At 41.3% G+C, this 22,770-nt stretch overlaps 1 protein-coding gene across 3 annotated transcripts in view; it reads left to right on the plus strand.

Annotated features, from left to right (window-relative positions):
• Positions 1-22,770, plus strand: part of ZNF407 (zinc finger protein 407) — a 454,887-nt gene that overhangs the window by 273,541 nt on the left and 158,576 nt on the right. For all 3 annotated transcript variants that reach the window (XM_019423652.2, XM_019423653.2, XM_053902844.1), the window contains exons 6-7: positions 484-567; positions 10,861-10,981. In XM_019423652.2, the coding sequence (XP_019279197.2) occupies positions 484-567; positions 10,861-10,981 (205 nt within the window). The remainder of the gene's footprint in view (positions 1-483; positions 568-10,860; positions 10,982-22,770) is intronic.

The raw sequence follows: 22,770 nt of genomic DNA on the forward strand, positions 1-22,770 counted from the left end.
CATTAAGGAAGAACCTGATAGAATCAGGTAAAACCAATTCAGTCTCCTCCAGTTGTTGGAAAATTCAATATGCTTTATTTAAGCAGAATCATAGATACTGTATATTAACTATTCCAAGCAATCTTTACTCAGCTCAGAAAGGCCAGATGTATGGGAATTGTAAAAAATCAGGATATGCATAAAAACTGTTCAAGTGCATAAAGCAGCCCCATCTGGAAGACATCTACCAGAAATGAAGTTGTACAAAACCATTCCATTGATAATAAAGCTAATTTTTATGGGTCTGACAAGTATGTAATTATGTTCAGTGGTGCTTTTCAGATTTTATCACAGTCAATAAACCGCAGTGGTAATTTCATTCCCATTTGACATATTTACATGGAAACATTTGATTGGAGGAATTAGTAACCCTGAAAGCCTTGATAGATATGTTTTAATGATCTGTGACCTCCGCAGTCCCTCATCTGTTTATTGTTGCAACAGGCGAGAAGTCGTTCCTGTGTGACCTCTGCGGCTTCGCGGGCGGCACGCGGCACGCCCTCACCAAGCACCGGCGCCAGCACACAGGTCAGTTCGGGCGTCCGTCCGTCCGTCCGTCTGTCCGCCGCCCTCGATTGCTTGTCTGTTCGGTTTTTGGAAAATCCGTGTACTTGAGGGTCTCCTGAAAACTCTCTTTGAGTAACATGTGAATTCACCTGTTTTTTGCATGTGAAAAGTCGGCCCTCTGTAAATTTGTGTTCGGTAGGAGGACAGAGAGCTTGCGTGGAAAGTGCGAACGCACCAGGCTTCCTCCCTGCAGCCGAGACTTTGCCTGGGGGTGAGGCTGGGGGTTGGTTGCTCTCAGACGTGCCCCCTCCCCTCAGTGTCTCCCTCCGACTTTCCTGTGCTTGCCCCTACCCCGTAGCTGGCTACCTGCTTATCTGCAGCCCCGCCTTCTGGGCTACATCTCCGCCCACCTAACCACCTGGACCCTGGAGCCCACAGTCCCTCGACAGTTGGGGCCAGTGGGTGTGGTTGTAGGGTCATCACCGTATCTGTTCTTGCCGTTAGGAAGGGACAGCAACAGAGAGGGCAACAGAAGTAGATCGTGACATTCAAGAGGATTCGTTTTTATGATGTTTATTCTTTATGATTCAGCAAAATAAAATAGATGCCTTGGTTAGGAACACTTAAGAATGAACAGTTTTAAATATTTAGTAAAATTGATTACTTACTCGGATTTATAAGTAATTATGTTAATAATTATAAGTTCTATGTGTCTGGGACAGTACTGTTATGGCCTTTTCCCCCCTAATTTATTATTTTTTTTGGAGTTGATTTATTTGAGAGAAAGAGATCACGAGGTGGGGAAGGGCAGAGAGAGGAGGACAGAGAATCAAAAGCAGGCTCCACACTCTGTGCTGAGCCCAGACGTGGGGCTCGATCTCACACTTGTGAGATTATGACCTGAGGCAAAATCAAGAGTCAGATGCTTAACCGACTGAGCCACCCAGCAGCCCCTGTCCCTTCTAGTTATTAATAGAACTATTTTATTATCAAAAGTGACCTCGTGTAGATGATAAATCATGTTGGTAACATGGTTTGTAACTAAATGTACTTTTGTGTGGGGGGCCATGACAGGGGTGGTTTGGCCGTTACACTCCCGCTGGCGTGAAATGAAGATACACAAAATACGTTCTGTGGTACATGTTGGATCTTAATATGTTATATTTAACGGAAAGCCGTAGGTAGCTTTAATGCCCAGGATAGTGTTTTTAAGATCAATGAAAATTAGTGCCATTTCTTCTAGATCTTCAGTTTCTATGATTTCCGTCTCCGTATGAGGTTAGAGTTAGTATTGAGTGTAATTTCCAGTGTTTCACATGATGTTGGAGACACACACTTAACTTTGTAATGTGAAAGCCCATTTCAAGTTTATTGCAGCTACCTACTCTTTTAATCCAGTGACTTAAGAGATGGCAGAAGGGGCCCTGTGGATGGCAGTCATCCTCAGTGGCCATCTTGGAACTTGAAAGCGTGCGCATGCGGTGAAGCGTGTTTATCGGTGCCCGAAACGTTCCTATCGGAGTCACTGTTGCTCGGCCGGTCACACCCCGCTGTGGCCTGGGGACCAGGAGAGCCTCCTGTGCACCACCTGTGCCAGCCTGGCAGCACTCTCCCCACCCCCTGCAGTGAGGACAGTCGTGCTGTGATCACAGGCGCTTACAGGTGATCGATCACGAAGCCTGCGTTGAGGAGGCACAACTTTATATTTTATGTCAGGTCCAGAGGCTCCTTATTACTTTGCTATTAACTTTATACCATATAGGACAATGTCTCACAGACAGAGGCATCTGTCTTTGTGGCATTTATCTGCCTCTGTGGCACAAATCAAACATGATTCTTTAATACCAAAGTCAGTTCTTAAGACTGTTGGCTTCAGCCAAACAGCTTAGTACAACTCCGTCTACGCCCTTCGCTTTTATGCCGGATTTATAATATTTAAGCAACATGCAACTTTTTTTTCCCCCAAGGCCGGAATTGTGTGGTGCATTTGAAATCTATATTTCTCCGATGTATCCTCTTTGACATGGTTTACCTTTTTAGCACAGAGTGCCCACGCAAATTACAATCAGCTTGGAAAGGGATAGGTATCAAAAGTGTTCCAAATGGCGTAAATAATTCCCTGCTGCAATACAGACTGTCCAGGGACTGACACAAAACATCTTCCATTTCAAGATTTACTTTTATCACCTGTCAGAGACCCTTGATTCAAGGGCACAGGAGCAAATCCTCACGTGGAGTTGAAGAGTCTTGGCCAGCTTAATAACCACCAGCCTGCCCAAAGGAACGCAAAGTGTGAGTTTCCATGAGGAGTGTGCAGCCTTTTTGACAGATTGTTGACACACAAAGGGCAGTGCTCTATATCCAGAGCCGTTCTGGTGTTCCCCCTCGGATGTTCTTTTACTTCCCCGTCAGAGGTACCTAAGATGCAGAACATTCCTTAATGGTTATTTTGGCCAAGATTGTTGCTCATAAAGGAGAGGGTGAATAGCAACACAATTCAGCGTGCACTGTTATGTCATAAAAGGGGAAATAAGAGGAAAGGACATTCACTTTGTTCTGCTGTTTTGAGTAGGGTGTAGACAGGGAGCCCTACTGACTTAGAGATAGCACTGTTGAAGAGTACTTATTGCCTTACTCTTGGATTTACTCATCCTTCTGGAGTTAGAATGACAAAGGATTCAGAAGGACTGTTCCCAATGCACTAAATCATTTTGATCACTCCTTAACAAGTGTATGACAGTACCTATCTCACTTCAGGCATTAACAAGTATTAGCAAGCTAGAATTCTTATTTGAAATTTGTAGATTTTTTTTTTTGTCTTCAAATTTTACAACCTAGAAGGTGCATTTATTTCTCTGGCTATATATTGAGACTAAAACAACAACAACAATAAGAAAGAACTACTTCTGTATCTGTATTTCAGAAGGATATTTTCCTAAAGAAATTACTTGAAGGTGGGGCACCTGGGTGCCTCGGTCGGTTAAGCATCCGACTTCGGCTCAGGTCATGATCTCACGGTTCGTGGGTTTGAGCCCCACGTCGGGCTCTGTGCTGACTGCTCAGAGCCCGGAGCCTGCTTCGGATTCTGTGTCTCCCTCTCTCTCTCTGCCCCTCCCCCACACATGCTCTGTCTCTCTTTCTCTTTCTCTCAAATTAAAAATTAAAAAAAAAAAAAAAAAGAAATTACTTGAAGAAATTCCCTGAAATTCCCTGAAGAAATTATCATTTATGGATTGAAAAAAAAATGCCAATTAACATATGTCAGCAGTAGCATTGGGCATGTAACAAGATGAATGAGTTACAAATTAAGCATTATGTACAGATTTCACTGTAGTTTGTATAAATTGACATGGAGTTTGTCTACCAAGAGAGGAGACATGCTTGAGCCTTCTTTACTTATTTGTTAAAGCATAATATTTTATGTAGCATATTTTGGTAGCATTATATTTTTTTCTGTCGGCCTGTATAGAACTCAAAATTTCTTAGTATTACACAATTTAATCTACAGTGGCTCAGTGTTGTCAAGTTGGGTATGAAATGACAACTCATAGTTCACTGCAGTATAATTCTTGCTTAATATGAACTTCAAGGTATTAAAATATTAGAGACTATGACATTTTCATTTAAAAGTGTTTTTTTTTTTAAGTTTAAATCATGTCACATAAAAAGTCATAAAAATTTAAATGAAATAAGCTACATTAACCATGTTTTTTAAGTTCTTATGTTAAACCTCCAAACCAAGAAAATGAACTTTAAAGATGACCTTTCATTTATACCACGAACTCAGTGAGTCCATAGTATCACCCTTTACCCTCCTAGATTCCTGCCAACTCTATGAAAAATGGTTAGGTTAAAGATGCCTACCAAGGCTATTAGAATAAACAAGTTAGCAGTGAGTTATGGTGCCACACATTTTCAAACACTAGGTTGAATGGAGTAAGAAGACATCAGGATATATTTGTGTATGTGCTTAATGAAAAAAAATCTTTAAGTAGTTTGACCACTTGAATCCATTATGTTAAAAGTGGAAAATTTACGCTACCTAACTTGACCTCTCATTATATAGCTATAATAATCATGACTGTATTGTATTGGCATAAAGGTACACAGATACATGAATGGAACAGAAGAGATCTATGCCTGTATTTGTCACTTGTTTGAGACCAAGGTACAATATTTAGAGATAAATCTAAGAAAGGATGTGCAAAACCCCTACGTTGGAAACTGCAAAATATTGCCAAGAGAAATTAAAGACCCAAGTAGGATGATATACCATGTTCATAGAGTCAGGAGACTCAGATCCCATCAAGCTTCTTCATGTTCTGAAATTGACAAGCAGATTTTAAAATTCATATGGAAATCAACGATCTGAAATAGTCAACTTTGAGGAAGATGAACAAACCTGAGGACTTATACTACCTGACTTTGTGACTTATAAAGCTACAGTAATCGAGTCATTCTGGCATCGGCATCATCAAAGACAAATCTATCAGTGGAATGGAATAGAGATTACATCTACATGGTGAATAGATTTTTTTTTACAAAAGAAAAAAGGCATTTTAATCTTTTTAATATGTAATGATGGAATAATTGGCTATCCTTCCACAGTAAAAATGAACTTTGTTCTACATATCATACCATGTACAAATTTAACTCAAAACTACTCGTATCTAAATGTAAAACTCAAAACTAAATAAAGTCTAGAAGAAAATTTAAGAGAAAAATCTTTGTGAACACAGATTACCAAAGATTTCTTAGATATCACATCAAAAGCCTGATGCGTAAGTGAAAAAAAAAACAAAACACGTAAGTTGAAAAATTATAAACTGACAGGTTAATAACTTTATACATTAATTAAATTTTCCTCTTTGAAAGAAACTGTGAAGAGAATGCCAAGGCAAACCAAAGACTGGGGAAAATACGTGTAAATCACGAATATGATAAAGGATTTGTATTTGTAATATATAAGTTAGAAACACTGTTATAAAGAAACAACCAACCAATTAAAAAGGAGTTGAATGAAGGGTGCCTGAGTGGCTCGGTTCATTGAGTAGCCGACTTTTGATTTGGGCTCAGGTCATGATCCCAGGGTTGTGGGATTGAGCCCTGCACCACTGGGCTCTGCACTGAGCATGGAACTTGCTTCAGATTCTCTCTCTCCCTCTGCCCCTCTCTCCTGCTTGCACATGTGCTCCCTCGCCCTATCAAAAAAAGAAAAGAAAAAAAAAGAAAAGATAAAGGGTTGAAAGATTTGAACAAACATTTCACCAAAGTATATAAATATGTGGCAAAGAAGCACATGGAATCATGAAATGCTCCTCAACGTGATTAGAGAAGTACAGTTTTGAAACATTGATGATACCGTGTCCTGGTGATGATTTGGAGCAGTGGGAACTCTCCTGCACAACTGACAGCAATGTAAAAGGGAGACACCACTTTGGGAAATAATTTGGCAGTTCCTTACAAAGTGAATGTGTACCTTCCCAGTGGCCCAGGCAGCACACTCCTAGGTGTTTGCCCAAGAGAAAAGGAGATGCCTGTCCAAGCAGAGACTTGCACATGAGGATTTATAGCAGCTTTGTTTGTAACACCCAAAAATGAAAACAGCTCGAATGTCCTCGAATGGAGAAACAAATTGAGGCACCTTCATACCGCGGGATGCTACTCTACTACTCAGCAACGGAAACGAATATTTACACCTGGAGTAACACGAGTGAGTCACAAAATAACGCTGACAGGAGGTCAGACGAGAGAGAGCACATACTGTATGTCTCCATGTGTATAAACCTCTGGAAAAACGCTAATATGCGGTGGCGGAAAGCACGTGAGAGTTTGCTTGAGGATGTTCTGCGCCAGAAGAGAGAGAGGGGTACGAGGAACCTTTGGCAGAAGGGTGGCTGTGTTCCTTGTCTTGACTGTGGTGGTAGTTGCGTTCTGCCCGGTATGGTCAGCGTAGATACTTCAGAGTGGTGAAACAGTTAACAACACGTGTGTTTTAACGCAGATGGTGCATCACTGTGTGTTTCTGTCGTCCGTGAGAACTGCCGTGTGACCCTCGTGTGCGGTCAAGATGCTCTGCATTGAATTCATTGAGCGATTCGATTCGCTTCTTACAATGACTGTGAAAGTTTTCAGACACCCTTTTGTGGAGGTGTCGATGTTTTTACGACCTGGCATATTCCTGTATCAAATTTGAAGAGGTAGACCTGTTTTCTTTAGCCTTACGTAAGATGAAGATCGTATACCGTCTCAAATAAAAGCAAAACCCACCATCATCATGAAAGTGAATCTTTGTATAAGTCACTTCAGTATAGTTGCATTGTCTATACCAATTTAAGTGACTTGACCAGCAGTTTGGAAACCAAGAACAAAGTTATCCAAGCTGACCTGCGTGACCACTGGATTGGGTGTTATAGTTGAGCCTTATCCTAAGAACAAATGGCTGAAAGGTACAAAAATGCCTCTCAGCTGCAACAATTTGCTCTTCTTTCCATATGGTCTTCTTTTTACAAGAATAAATCGAATATTTCCTTCTAGGATCTATTAAATGGTATCTCTACGTTAAATCGACGATCTGTGTGAAACCACATAATTACTTTGCATCTAAGAAGCTTTGCCTTTACTGATTGGGAGAGCTTGATGAGAACCACCGGTGTGTGTGCACCTTTTTCGTCTTTGTGGTAGGCCAGTGCGCGCCCTTACCCGTGTTCAGGCATTCCTGTTATAGGGTGGCAAAAGCAAGGCCTTGGGCATCCTAAGTCCCTTCCACCTGCTTTGTCTTCTCTAATCCTCACACGTGTCCCGCTCATTTGGTGGTTCTACCCTTCTGATCTTGTCCGGGAGTTGACAGGTAGGGAGCGAAATGTGGCAAAACCTGGTTTGGGACTGCAACCCATGTGGCTTCTTCTGACTCTGCCACCCGAGGCTGCAGGAACAGATAGAACACTGTCAGACGAGACGTGGATGCGCTCAGTTCGCTGTCACCACAGCTCTGGGTAAGGCCGTTATAAACAGGGGGACAGGTTTCTCAACGTTCTGATTTCAAGACACACACAGTTTTGTTGCTCCCTGAATTACGTAGTTTTATACCAACCTAGTTCATACTTTGTTTTCTGCGTAAGTCAGTATCCTTACAAGAGTATTCTAAAACATCAGAATTAAGAAGTGGCAAGTAGAATTATTGAATATATGTAAAATTAATCCGTTCTCTGTGTAAAGTTTCTCAGAAAGGATGTCTCCCGAGAAGAGTATTATTGTATATAATAACTGCTTTGGGGAAGGAAGTGGTCGTGAAGCTTTCTCTAGTTCATCGGTGTCCAACAGAAATGTCATTCATGCAAGCTACACCTGTCATTTTAGGTTTCCTGGCAACCATATTAAAAAATGAAAACGTGGGCGCCTGGGTGGCTCAGTCGGTTAAGTATACAACTTCGGCTCAGGTCACGATCTCACAGATTGTGAGTTTGAGCCCCGCGTCGGGCTCTGTGCTGACAGCTTGGAGCCTGGAGCCTGTTTCGGCTTCTGTGTCTCCCTCCCTCTCTGCCCTTCCCCGCTGGCTCCCTCTCTCTTTCTCTTTCAAAAACAAAATATGAATAAACATTAATTTTTTTTTAAATGAAAAAGTAACTGATGAGATTTTTTTTTTTTAAGTTAACCAAATGTCTGTTCATGTCTTCTGCTCATTTTTTAACTGAACTATTTGTTTTTTGGGTGTTGAGTTTGATAAGTTCTTTATAGATTTGGGATACTAACCTTTATCTGATATGTCATTTGTAAATATCTTCTCCCACTCTGTAGGTGGTCTTTTAGTTTTGTTGATTGTTTCCTTTGCTGTGCAGAAGCGTTTTATCTTCATGAAGTCCCAGTAGTTTATTTTTGCTTCTGTTTTCCTTGATTCAAGAGATGCATCGAGTAAGAAGTTGCTCTGGCCAGTGTCAGAGAGGTTGCTGCCTATGTTCTTCTCTAGGATTTTGATGGTTTCCCGTCTCACATTTACGTCTTTCGTCCATTTTGAATTTATCTTTGTATACGGTGTAAGAAAGTGGTCCAGGTTCATTCTTCTGCATGTCGCTGTCCAGTTCTCCCAGCACCATTTGTTGAAGAGACTGTCTTTCTTCCACTGGATGTTCTTTCCTGCTTTGTCGAAGATTAGGTGACCATATGTTATGGGTACATTTCTGGGTGTTCTGTTCTGTTGATCTGTGTGTCTGTTTTTGTGCCAGTACCATACTGTCTTTATCGCTACAGCTTTGTAATTGAATTTGAAGTCTGGGGAATTGTGATACCTCCAGCTTTGCTTTGCTTTTCCAAGATTGCTTTGGTTCTTCAGGGTCTTCTGCGGTTCCATACAAATTCAGAATACACGCATCGACGTTTTTCCAAAGAAGATATCCAGATGGGTAACAGACACGTGAAAAGATGCTTAACATCACTCATCATAAGGGAAATGCAAATCAAAACTACAATGAAATATCACCTCACACCTGTCAGAATGGCTAAAATTAACACAAGAAGCAACAGGTGTTGGCAAGGTTGTGGAAAGGGGGAGCCCTCTTACTCTATTGGTGGGAATGCAAACTGATGCAGCCACTCTGGAAACCAGTATGGAGGTTCCTCAAAGGGTTAAAAACAGAACTACTCCATGCTTCAGCAATTACACTACCAGGTATTTACCCAAAGGATGCAAAAATACTGATTCGAAGGGATACACACACCCCAATGTTTGTAGCAGCACCATTAACAATAGTCAGATTATGGAAAGAGCCCAAATGTCCATCAGCTGATGAATGATAAATAAGATATGGTACAAATATACAATGGAATATTACTCAGCCATAAAATAAAATGAAATCTTGCCACTTGGCAATGATGTGGATGGAGCTAGAGTGTATTATGCTAAGCAAAATATGTCAGAGAAAGACAAATACCGTATGATTTCACTCATTTGTGATATTTAAGAAACAAAACAAATGAAAGTGGGGGGAAAAAGAGAGGCAAACCATAAAATGGACTCTTAACAAAAGAGAACAAATCGGGTTGCCGCAGGGGAAGGTGGGTGGGTGATGGGTAGTAAGGAACGCATTTGTAGGGTTGAGCAACTGGGTGTTGAATTTAAGTGATGAATCACTAAGTTCTACACCTGAAACTAATATTGCACTGTGTGCTAACTAACTAGAATTTAAATAAAAACTTGAAACTGTCAAAGAAATACTTAACTAAATGCATCCCAATTATTACCATTCCAGCATGAAATCAATATAACATCGTTAGTGACATTTTATTTTTTATGTTCTAGGATTTTGAAATTTTGTATGCATTTTATTTATACTTCTAGTGCATCTCAATCCAGAGGCTACATTTTTATACCAAATTTATGATTCATATGTAGATTGGATAGCACTCTTGAGAAAGTAGATTCACATTCCCAAAGTGTTCTATACAAACTTAAACATTTTTTCTACAGGAGAATCCAGTATCAGTTTTTTAAATTTAAATTTACATTCATTAAAGTTCAATAGCCCCATTTCAAGTGCTCACCAGCCACTGTAGCTAGTACAGTTAAAAACTAAGATTTGATGGTTTCTTTGAATGAGTGTGTGTGCGGAGGAGGGGTGGTTAACACAGAGAAAGTTATCAATCAAAGGACTGGCCTTGAGTGGAGTGTAAGCCCTTGAACCAACTGCTGGGTAAAATGTCTGCGTAGGTAGAGCTGTTCTGTCCACACAAGGGAGTGCTGTTAAGTACTATTTTACATGTTTCTTTGAGGTTTCTTTCTGAGGTGATCTCTTATTCAACTTTAGTGAACTGTAATTTCTCCTTACTTCTATCAGTTTTTTTTTAAATAGGTATCAATTTTTAGCTGTATTTTTTTCTTCATATTTAACTTTAAGATTTTAGTTAAGTTGTATGCTGCATTTTCAAAAAATATCTCTGTTATATGCTTTTTCATGGTTTCATCCTCACTGAGATTTTTATGATGGGCTCTGGTGTAACATAGTTTCTTAAATGACTCCAAATACGGTGCTGGAACAGGCTGTAATTTAGATTTCTGTTTGTGTAAGTTACATTTGAACTACATAAGGTATACCTTGTTTCCATTCAAATACAGAAATAAAAAAATCAGTGATATCTTCTAAGTTTCTCACTCCGAGAATGAATATTCACATGTCCCAAGTGTGAGCAGTCGATTAACCTATCTTCTTAACATTTATATGGAAAGAAGTTTCCTTTTTCATTGTCAGTAACAGGTTTAGCCTTTCATTTCCAGTTTTTTTTAATAAGTATTCATGTACAACATTGCTTTATGTTTTGCAGGAGAAAAACCCTTCAAATGCGATGAGTGTAACTTTGCCTCCACAACCCAGTCTCATCTGACTCGACACAAGCGGGTGCACACGGGGGAAAAACCCTACAGATGCCCCTGGTGCGACTACAGGTAATGCTTTCAGTGCTTGGCAAGTGGACTCAAGTGGGTGACCCTGGCAGATTCACCGTGAAAGAACAGTTTTTCTGATCAGCGCGAGTTAGCCCAGCTTTTTAGGTTGGGGGTGATGTCACCATCTAATTCTAGTGACTACTTTTAAAATTCTTTTCCGAGTTCTTGTCCGTTTTTTATAGTCTTAACACTTAGGTTTTATCATCCTTTGTGCATCTGAATTTCAAGTGATTTATTTCCTTGCCCAAGTGAGGCACGGTTCCGTTGAATCGGTCGTTCAGGGCGTGTGGCACCTTGTCTCCAATGAGTGAAGCGCGTTTAGGCGACGAAGACGAGCAGTGTCTCCCGCCTTTAAGCATATTGTAGCGTAATAGGTGGCCGGTAGTATGTCTGCGTAATCACAACACGGATTTCACTGAGGAAAGTGAAAGGCCAGGGGCGTCCCTAGAGAAGGAACAGGACGCCCTACTCGAGAGAGCATTTCACCCAGGGCTCGAAGAACGGGTAAAAGTCCCGGTCCCGTGGGTGTGGTACCGGTGTGCAGGAGGCGGGGGTGGCTGTAGCCTTTTCTGGCTGAAAGCGTCAGAGAGGCCACGCGTGCTCAGTCCCCTCCCTCGGCTGCTCGGTGGCTGAGGGATGTCTGCCGCCCTGCACGGTTATTCTGCAGCCGCCGCAAAGCCTAGATGCCAGAAGTCTGAGACGGATGCGGGCAGCGGCACATAATCCCATTTTACCGTAAGATGTGTGTGCAGAGTGCAGCGTGAGAAGCCAAGTGGGAAGTGGAGCTTGCAGCCCGATCAACCTGCAGCGGGACCCGCGGGAGGGAGTTCAGGGCACGTTAGGTGGTCGGTCGGACCCCACGGACTTCGCGGGCAGCCGGACTGTGAAGCCGGAGCCACTGTGTGAGCGCCTTCTCCATCCTGGAGCCGAGGACCTCACGGACCCCGCTACACGTGATGACCGGAAACACTGAGGGTGGTCCTTGCACCACAGCCGCTGTGTTAAGCGTTAGCACGTGTACCTTGAGGTGAAGCCTTCGTTGAAAAAGACACTTTTGTATTCCTGTGGACGTAGCCTCTGCATTCAGTAAATATATTGCCATAATCTCTATTATTTCCCTCATTATTGCGTTAAGTTTTATGTGAAAGGTCATTTAATAGTACAGAGATATTGCAGATATATTTCATTCATTAATTATTCATTCATTCAACATTTTATGAGTTCTGTCTTTGCTTAGCACTGGATTGGTGTTTCTTGGAAGTTTGGTAAAGCAGGGATCCAGTTAGAGGTAGACATACACGTTTTAAGGTGGTGATAGGAGTTGCTTAAAAAAATAAGCACTTTGGATGTTCTTTTCCTAATTTAAGAGGTCATACTATGTAGTTGCATTCTCTGTAAAACACAGAAAAGCAATTAGAAAAATTGTAAAAATTTCCCTTAATTATCACTTTTAGCTATTAGTATTATATCTTTATAGTTTGTATGCGTTAGATTTGCGTTGTTTTGGAGGCTTTTTTTGTTTCTTATAAATTTTATTTTTCATACTTAACAAATTGTAACTACCTTTCTGTTTCATTCATCTAGTATAACTGTGGTTTTCGAACTGTTACTTTTCTTTATCTTAAGAAAGAGACTGCAAGCAGGGAAGGGGAAGAAACAGAGAGAGAGAGAGAGAGAGAGAGAGAGAGAGAGAGAATCCCAAGTAGGCTCCGCACGGTCAGCACAGAGCCCAACCCAGGGCTTGATCTCATGAACCATGAGATCATGACCTGAGCTAAAACCACGAGTCGGACCCTTAACCCACTGAGCCCCCCAGGTGCCCCTCAAACTGTTACTTGTAGGTAGCAGAGCTGTTATTTCAAACAGGATCATGTTCACATCCCATATATAAAATAGATAAGAGTGTTTTTTACCCCTTATAAATCGATTTCATAGTTAAGTCTGTAATATTTACTTACAATATTAAAAAATCATCATTCAATACTGTTTTGACAAGCAGAAACATTTCAGACAGAGGAGTTACTTCAGCAATAGTTGTTGGGTTAGCCTTGTCCATTTTACGTCCTCATTCTGGGTTAAGCAGGAGGGTGTAGTCGAGAGCCAAGCTCCAGAGGAACTGACCCAGCAGGCACGGACATCCTTCACCTCTGAGCTGCCCCTTGCTCCTTCACAAATGTGGGTAATGAGAATAGCAGGGGTGTTGTTCATTTAGAGGAGGGGCACTTAGACAGACTTCCCTGGCCGCGCCTGGCTGAGATACCAGAACCCCGGGTTTCCTCTCGTCTCGGATTAGACCTTTGAACGGTTACACCTTGTAATCTCACGATAGTGTTCAGTGAGGCAGTGCAAGAGTTTCGATGCCCTGAGAGTCTTTGGTGTGTTGAAGTGTATTTATAACACATGTCATCATGGATTCTTTTCCCCAGTTTTTGAATTTGTTAAAAATACATTGAATCCAAAATCAGTTGTTGGATAATTGCTGACGTACCTTAGAATTTCAAGTGCCTCATTTGAAAATTACTCTTCTCTTAGTATAAACCTAATACTGGCATAGCTCTGAGTTAGATGAATATACAATAGTCACTTTATTAAGTTTTTAGACATTTGGGCCATTTTTGGTTTTTCCTTTGAAAATGCTTATTCCCAAATCTTTATGCATATCTTATGCATGATCTTTTAAAACAAATTCCTGGACGTGGGACTTATGGCTTTCAATAATAGTATGACTACAATGGTTGGGACTTGAATATTGTCTCTCCGGTAAGTACTGTGTTTTGGTAGACTCTTAAGTCTTCGTATGCTTAAACATTGCAATGTTCTTCAGGTTTCTTGATACGAAACTGTGTTACACTTTTGCTGAGCTTGAAGTTCTACTACCTGTCCCGTGCGCAAGTGACCTCCCCGACGCCCTATCCCTTCCACTTAGAAGTGCATCTGAGCCAGCCGGGCCCCATCTGTCGGACACCTCCATCAGCCACTGTGTGCAAAAGGAGATTGTGTTTTCTGAGAATATTGTCACCGTCCCGTGAATTAATACTCAGGACACTTAAATCTAATGATCTATCAAATTTCCTTGAGAAGTGTTTGAAATTCTTGATACAAGGGCAGTTTCATCTTAAAACTCGAAAAGAATTTGATTATTATCGACAGTTAGTAGTTTCAGTGCTCTCTGTTCGTGTGACGGTTTTATCAATCTTGATATGGTTAGGTCTGCTTTCCCTCGTGAACAGAAGACAAGTGCACCTTGCCTAGGAATACAAAACCTTGCAGGCACATGAATAGTGATGTTAGGGACTATGAACGAAATATAGAATTTACAGCAGATACCGTGGTTTTCTTGTTGATGAACAAAAGACTTAAAAATGAGCAGACAGGTAAGTTCACAACAATTGTTTTGCTTGCATAGCATAGTAAGTAGGAAATGCTTACCATATCTATCTTACAACAACAAGGAGAATATCTTTTTTCACAGGATAGATAAATTTGAGTGTGTAGATTTCCAGAGAATAAAAATACCTATAAGATAATCACATATTTCAAAGAAGATACTGTTATCTTTGTCTTGATTCTTCCCATAATACGTTATTGCTTAAAATACTTCAATATTTTTTTCCCCATTTAGATCTTTATTCTTAATGTAGAGAGATAAAAATTATTCCTTAATGTAGATAGATAAAAAATTATGTCTATCTTTGTCGTTATTAACACTTATTTGCAGGTAAAGTTACCATTGTTGGAAACTGAACTATTATTTGAGTTTTACTTGAAAGTATATTTTTATTATATAAATGGAATATTAGTGAAGAAATAGTTGTAGTTATAATTATTCATGAAAAATGTGAATATAGATTCGTTTACAGAAGAATTTTATAATTGGTCTTTTGAACCTGGGGCTATTTTTCAAGTTTGCATTATTAATTTAGGCAATGACATCTCATTCTCTTCAGATGTAAACATGTACTCCTCTCCTAAGCTTTTACTGTTGAAAATATCCAAAAGTCTAATCCATTACAAATCAGTATATTCCATCATTACTCTGTAACTTCTTCATCATTAATTACTATTCATTAATTTCAGAGCATAAATTTGGATTCATGGCACACTGTTCTGCCATGTTATCTATGCAGCAAATTCTTAAGATGTGTTTCTACGTTAAATGGAAACAGTCTAGCAGTTTTCTGTATTTTTATTTCCCTTTGTTAGGTATTAGTTGTCACTTCTGTGTTACAAAATAGAAAACCTTTAAAATGTTACAGTAAGTACTGTTTCTAAAAATATAAATCCTTATTTCCCCATAGAATTTATTAATATCAAACTATGTTCTGTTTCACTGGTAAGACTGGCTCTCACAAAAAAAAAAAATAGATGGCTATTATTGGGCTTTCTTTTATGTGAAACTTCTCATTGGCTTCTGTTTTTGATTTAGGATTTGCGGGGGAAATACAATAAATGTATACTAAACATCAAACCACTGATAAGTCATGAGAACTAAGACAAAAGGCTAACAGCAGTATTAAAAATATTAAGAATAATCATATATTATACTTTAAATGCCACTTAGCAAATTAAAGAAAACTAAAACGGCAAGTGAAACTCTGGCAATTTGATCATTTACGTATTGTGTCCCTGTAACGGATCTTGGAATAACTTAAGTGTTCCCTATGATTGCTTTTGGCCAGAGTTTTCCTCAACTGTATAATGTAGATTTCTAGTCTTACACACATTCTTTAAAAAAAATGTTTTACTCTTCTGTTTTTCATTTTATTTACTATTCTTATTATTTTTTAAGTTACTCAAAATTATAATCCTAATAGAAATATGATATATCATGTTGCTGTGGAATAAAATCTACAATTCCTGCCTCAGATTAAAGATCACTCTATTGTTTGCTAAACTTGTAGCAAATACGCTTGGATTTTTTCACCCCTAATTGTTGGTTTACTTACATGTTGGCCAGTGTACCCCATAGAAGTCATTAATACATAAGATTTTGATCTCAAGATTTTTCTTTCCTGTCTGGGTGAGGGGGAGGCTCAGAATATTTAATGCAATATTTAACCAAGGACGAGGTGGTATCTCAACTAGAAATGGGCTTCTTGTGAAACTCCTTAAAATCTCTTTTATTACCCCTGTAAATATTTTCCTTAGTATTTTTTATAATTAAATTCAGTAAGTTTTCACACATGTGACTGGAGTAGAGAGAACTCGCCATTTGTCACAACCATTTGAAATATGTTTTCTGTCTTAGAAAATATTCGTCAAAAATATTTTTAGTTGATTTCTGTCTTAATTTTACAAGATGCTGGAAGCATTTTTTAGGTCGTTTTACGATGCAGGGACAGAAGATTGTATTCATAATAATTATATCCCCTTAAAGTTTGAATTAATTTTTCAAACATGCATTTCTATGAAGAGTCTCAGTTATGAAAATTTGTTTCAGGTCTTAGATAATATTATGCATTTGTATGTAATGTTGCTGTGTAAATACTTTATGTTTATTACGCATAATTAAATAATGAGACAGACTACCTTGTTTATCGTGGCGTTAAGAATTCAGTGTGCAGTGGTTCTCATTGTTCTTACCTTCGACTTACTCCAGCAGCATCCTGAGCTAAGGAGGCCAACTCCACAGGGGATAATTTTCTCCTTTTGGATGATCTCTTCTGAGAGTCTCAATTTTCCTTTGGCTTCCTGTGCGGGTTCCCAGGTTGTACCAGGAGAAGCAGTGGCTAGAGCAAACTTGGATTTGCCCTGAATAATGACAAGAAACAAAGGCAGGTGTTGGTCTACGTAGCCGAACATCATCTATAGCGAGAGAGAAGTGCAGTGGTACACACCCAACGAACAGCGCGCGTTGTTTCGTCAGAAAAATCAGAGGTAGCATTCGCTCCTTATGGGTGACTGTGACGTTCTCAGAGAATAACGACACTGCATAAATGTGATCAAATGAAAATATCTAGTGTTCATGCTGGATAAAGTTTATATTTACAGAACTTTGATTAATGCCACAAGCCTAGCTATATCGGAACAGACTTTAAATCAAAACTGTTTTTGTCAGTGAGTTAAGCCAGAGAAAGGCTAATCCTGCATGATATCACTTATATATGGAATCATAAAAAAAAGAAAAAAGTAAAAGACAAACTCGTAGAAACAGAGAACAGAAAAGTGGTTTCCGGGGGCTGAGCACGGGGGGCGGTAAACAAGGGGGCAGAGACTGGTTTTTAAAAGGGTGCAGACTTTCAGTTACAAGAAGAGGAAGGTCTGAGGACCTAACGTAAAACATAGCGACTGTTTTTGATAAGACTGTTGTATCGTTGAAATTAGCTAATAGAGTAGGGCTTAAATGTTCTCACCAAAATTTTTTTTAAAAAGTACTATTTAAAAAAAAAAAAAGTACCGGTGAATACTGTCTCATTATTTCATTTACCTCAAATCGGTCGTCTCTATATTCTACTCTATTGTAACTGCTGATCCAGATAAGGGACTAAAACACAAAGGTACTTAGACTGAAAGTCTCGTTTGGGAGCCTAGAAATCCAGCGACCTCGCAGACTTTTCGTAGCATGATGCCAGTTGCAAGGCTTTCTTCCTCGTGTGCTGACCTGGAAGGCGAGCGCGCCCCGGTGACTCCGCACAATTCAGCTAATCACAGGCAGAGGTCAGCGGCGTGGCTGGCGTGTGAAGCCATGTTTGGTCGGGGGCAAGTATCGGTGCTGCTGGGGGGTTCCTCGTGGCGCACGTCGAGACGACAGCTGTGATGGGCTTGTACTGTCTTTCACGTGGAGGCCATGTTGGCGGTAAGCTTACCTGGGGCTTTTGAGGGCTTGTCTTGCGAAATGACCTCAATGGATCTTCTTTTCAGATTTTCCATAGTGGATTGAGAAAGTTGCGCTCTATGTTAATGTATTCTTTTTTTGCCTACTGTTTTTATCTGTTTCGGCAGGAACTGAATTCTCTCTGTACAAGTATCTTCTCTTTTTCCCTGACCGTTTTATTAGTGATCTCTTTTTTAATCTCAGTGGTTCTAATTGTGGTCTTGATTTGGTTTTGTATTTTCTGTACTGTGTAGGTCTGGTGTTACTTTTGTACACAGCGTGTGTTATTCAGACTTTCCTTCCCTGCCCGGTAGCACCCAAGCACATAGGCTTTTTAAATTTTCGTTCCGGCCTGACAGGCCCTGTCCCGAGGCAGCACAAGTCTTTTTTTTATATCAGGCCTTTAGTTAATGTGGGTAAATTTTCATCTAACAAAGCTCATTCGAGTAAGAGAAAATCTGTGGACTTTTAAACAAATAGATTCCATAGCACTAAAAATTACGATTTTGTTCAGATGTCTTTAAAAGGGGGAAAAACACTGAGATAATTTGTTCTGCTTATCATACGAGTAAGTTGTTTTGTTTGTGGATGAGGCTGAAATAAGCATTGAGATCGCAGATTAATTAGAAGAGCCATTTTGAACACAAAGTGACCACAGATTCCCTCTGCTATCTCTTCAAGTAGAATCTACACAAACATGTTTATCTAACCTGCTGTTGCCGAATCCCAAATCCAGTCATTATAAAAGGACCAAAGCTATCTTTGGGGATGGTCTTTCTACAAGGAATTACTATGGACAGTCCCCTGGGTGGTAGTTAGATATATGTGTATATATTGTGGCAGAAAGTAAGGCCTTCGAGATGAAAAAAATAGAAAATATTTTTTTGGGCAATAGTCTCTTGCATAATAAGTTATTCCTCAGACATTAGAGCTATTATCACACAACAAAACACTCTGCTGTGTAACTATCTATATCTCCTAGCGTCAGAGGCTCACACACAGTAGCTGATTAGGGAAAACTCTGTAATCACCAGGAGGGGCTGACAAGAGTCAGTAGAACATGAGGCACATCTTCCAGCGTAGTATTGGGTTTCACAGACTCAGCTGTGGCTGGAGGAGAAAGGAACCAAACAATATTAACATAGCTGTGAAGCGCCTGGAAGTTGGACCAGGGTCACTAGTTCAACGGGAATGATAACACAGTCATTCTATCATTTTCTGTTGTTTTCACAGATTCTGAAATATTGCTGTGCTAGGGCCTGTATAAACAAGTGGGGGAGAAAGAAAGACTTGAAACATTTAGAAAGGGGTGATGCGGTAGTTTCTATGAGGCGCAAGTAACCTGGCTCCTGTATCCGCGTACCTTCTGTACCCTGAACCCGCCTCCGTGGAGGAGGGTGTTGGCCTACAGTGCGGAAGGACGTACGTGCGTGCGCTCTGCCTTTACTTTAAGAAGGTCTCTACAAATGAGACGACGTCGGTATTTTCTTAATTAGAGAATGTGATGCAAGCTGTTGGCTTTCTCCTATTTGTGAGAAGTAGCAGGTTTGTGAGAAGTTCTAGAATGAATAATACCCGTAAAGTTTCTTTTAGACAGCGATAACTTCCATCTTCCTTCCTACGGAGCTACCAGCCAGCTGAAGTAGAAATAAACCTGTTACTCTGTAGAATCTGTTACTCTGTGACATAATGTGTAACCTGATACTTCCCCCCCACCCCTCCCCCCCACACACAGGGAATTTAAACCTAATGTTAACCCTTACTTATGCCCCTTCAAGTTTAATTCCTTACTCTTCATTATTTCAACTTGAAACTTGCTAACCAACCCACATCCCTCCTTTCATATCTTTTGGAGATCTCTCACTGAGTAAGGTTCAAATGTATGTTAGTTGACTGTGCTTGGCTCTTTCTTTCCTCGATATGTTTTGTTTCTTCATCGTTAAGTTACATGTTTAACAAACATATGAAATGTCATAAAACAAATTAGAATTTTCCCACCGAGAGAAAATGTGGCAGATTTTTAGTTGTTGTGCGTAAATCAGTCTCTGAGATTGTGTTATTGGGGGTAAGAAGTGGTTGACAGTTAAGTTTGACAGATTTTTGTTCTAAAAACTTCAGATAGCTTTAATTTTAGTTTAAGATTCTGTTCGGTTTTCTACTCCCAAATTATACTTTTCATTTGACTTTATCTGGTTACTTCGGCCAACCCGGAGTGTCGGGCACATGGACCGGGTGGGGAGGGACAGCGAGAGTCCGCCTGGGTAGCTGGAGTTTTACCCCAAAGGCCAGTGAAGAATTTTAAGAAGGAAAGGGACATACATTTTGTTGTTCAAATTTCACTGATGCAGTGCAAAGGGGGGGCCTGAGGAGGGACACAACAGGGGACAGAGAGGTCACGTAATAGATGCCTACAAAGGCCCCTGGTGGAAATAGTAAGTCCCTAACCCTAAACTGACACTGGGCACAGGATAGAACGGCATGCGGATCCCAGTGCTTGTCAGGAGGTGGGCTGCATGGATCAAATCACTGGATTCAAGGGCAGGCTGACAGATTCATGCCACCCTTTAGACGCCAGGGCTGCATGGTGGATGGCGGCACTGTTTCCGAGGTCCCCGCTGCCGGAGGAGGAAGGTCCCTTCAGCAGAGTGAGTGAGGTTCGGGATGTGTTAACTCTGAAATGCCCGTGTGCGGTCCTAGAGGAAAATGTCAGGAGAAACATAACCAGAATTCATAGACTTACAACTGGAAGGCATCGATATGAGCGACATTTCCCTTGAAAATGGGGAACGGGAAAAACGCAGAGGGGCAGATTGCAAGTGTAACAGGGACTGAGAAGCAGCTTCCCAGAAACGGAAGGGACCTCGGGGCAGCGGACGAGGCTTGTCAGACGCTTCACAGAGTAAGGGCAGTGTAGTCCCCCTGCCGCGTCACCAAGAGGTCCCCGATTCTCTCGCGGAGACCAGTGCCAGTAAAGGGCCGGGGACAGAGACCAGGGAAGTGCACAAAGTGAGGAGACGGTAAGAGTGCAGGTGGGCTGGTCTTGAAGGAAGGTCTGTCCCGACGCCCGCCCCGAGACAACGCTTGGGAGACGGTGAGAGCCGGAAGGGCAGACGGGCAGGTGCACTTTGCACCTGTGCATCTGTCTTCAGTTGTGTGCTAGAGATCGCCGCTTGGGGTTTTTGTGGGTGCCTACGTGCCAGGGTGAGAGAGCCAAGTGAAGTAGCCGGGGTGAGTGCTGTCTCCTACCCAGGGGCCGGGATGGGGCACGTGAGGCTCGGCGTCCTGGTTTTGTGCCGCGTGGGGGGCACTGGTGGTGTGTTTGAGTAGGCCTCCGTGGCTTGGCAGAAGCCCTCCCGAGTCACGGCGGCGCCTCGCGTTCTCGCCGTGGGAGCCCCTGTCCGCGGAGAGCTCCAGCTTCAGAAGCTCGGAATCTGCTCGGGCAGCTGTTGTCACGGTGTTTCTGCACCGCACACGCTCTTCCCTTTGTTGCGTTACAACTTTTGCATCGAGAACGTGGAGATGGTGTGAGGGCGTTATTCTGCCTCCCCCCCTCCCCTTCACCCCCCCCCCCAAACATTGGGATTTTATTTGTTTTATAGGAAGAATTTCCACAAAGGCCGTCCTAGTTTCACCCGTGTGTGCAATTCAGAAATCCGCTTGGCACCCGCTTAACGATTCAGTGTAGTCATTTAACAAACACTCATTTTTAAATGCGATCTTTCAAAATGTGACATCTTTCCTGTGACTTAAGCAGTTTTTGTGAGTGTCTCGGGGTTCTTCTCAGACCAATAAATCCAACAGGCTACTCTAGTGACGTCATCAGCCAGTGGAGGAGTTCAAGCACTCTTTGCCATGACACCGGACTCCCGCATGTTTTACAGTTCGCTCGATTTCTTTTACCTGTGTGTTGTTTGTGTGGCTTCGTCCAGCGGATTGTAGGTATGGCCTAGCCCTTTTATCAGCTGTGGACTGCATCATGCCTTCTGTGTCCGCTTGTGCTGAAACTTCTGTTTGTTTCAGATTGACCCCGTGCCTTCCTCAAATTGCCATACTCTTAGAAACCTGGGACTCTACCGGAATGGTCCCCCCAAGAGAAATGTAACAATAAGGGTCATGTGGATAGTGGGGTCGGTGTGTGTATAGTATGAAGAGAGAAAGCGAATAGATCCCTCCTTAGGGTGAGAGGGTACATAGCGTAGGGTGCACCGTAAGTGCCGTGTCGGGGTCGCCGTACCCCTGCAGTGGAAGTGAGTCTTTGCTATTGTCTCGCAGGCTGGCGTGTGCTTTTTGTTTGTTTGTTTTTGCATTCAGGAGCATTGTGTGTGGATGTCCTTTGATCCTAGCGGATTTCTTGCTGCTTTGTTTCTTTGCAGATGATTATCCCAAAATGGTTACGGCAGCATTCAGTTTCTTGGTGTTAGCTGGTTTTTTAACTTTACAGATGAAAAGTGCATTCATTTCCCTTTGCAAATTGAGATGGTTCTATACATCTTGTCACAAATTTGGGGCAGCATTTCTGTGAGTACAAGTGAAGGTAGTAGGAAGAGTCACCGTAGCATTCCCGAAGTAGGTTCGTTTCAGTATTGTCTGCGGTGCGTTCTTGACATGGTCGGGGCAGCATCCCTTTCCTGGACTCACTCGGCTTCCTTGGGGAAGAAGGGACCGGAGACCCCAAGCGGGAATGGCAGTAGTAAGTGTGTCATTGGGAGTGTACCCTCTCACACTCAAGGAGCCGTGTGCCTGGGCCTGAGAGGTATATGGATGATCTCAGCATAGATATATTTTTAATTACATGTTCCTTTCAGTTAATGATTTCTGTATGGTCACTGAAAAATGATGTTATGAATATAATGGTTGTACAATCCAAATCTTACTTCTTGAGTTACACATACTTGTTTTTAACTAATATGCACACACACATATATCACCTTCCTCGCGTCCGTTTTTAACGGAACAGTCTCTTAAAACATTGTGT

The sequence above is a fragment of the Panthera pardus genome, unplaced genomic scaffold (genome assembly GCF_024362965.1).
Source record: "Panthera pardus isolate Hobbes unplaced genomic scaffold, ASM2436296v1 HiC_scaffold_15, whole genome shotgun sequence".
Taxonomy (NCBI): domain Eukaryota; kingdom Metazoa; phylum Chordata; class Mammalia; order Carnivora; family Felidae; genus Panthera; species Panthera pardus.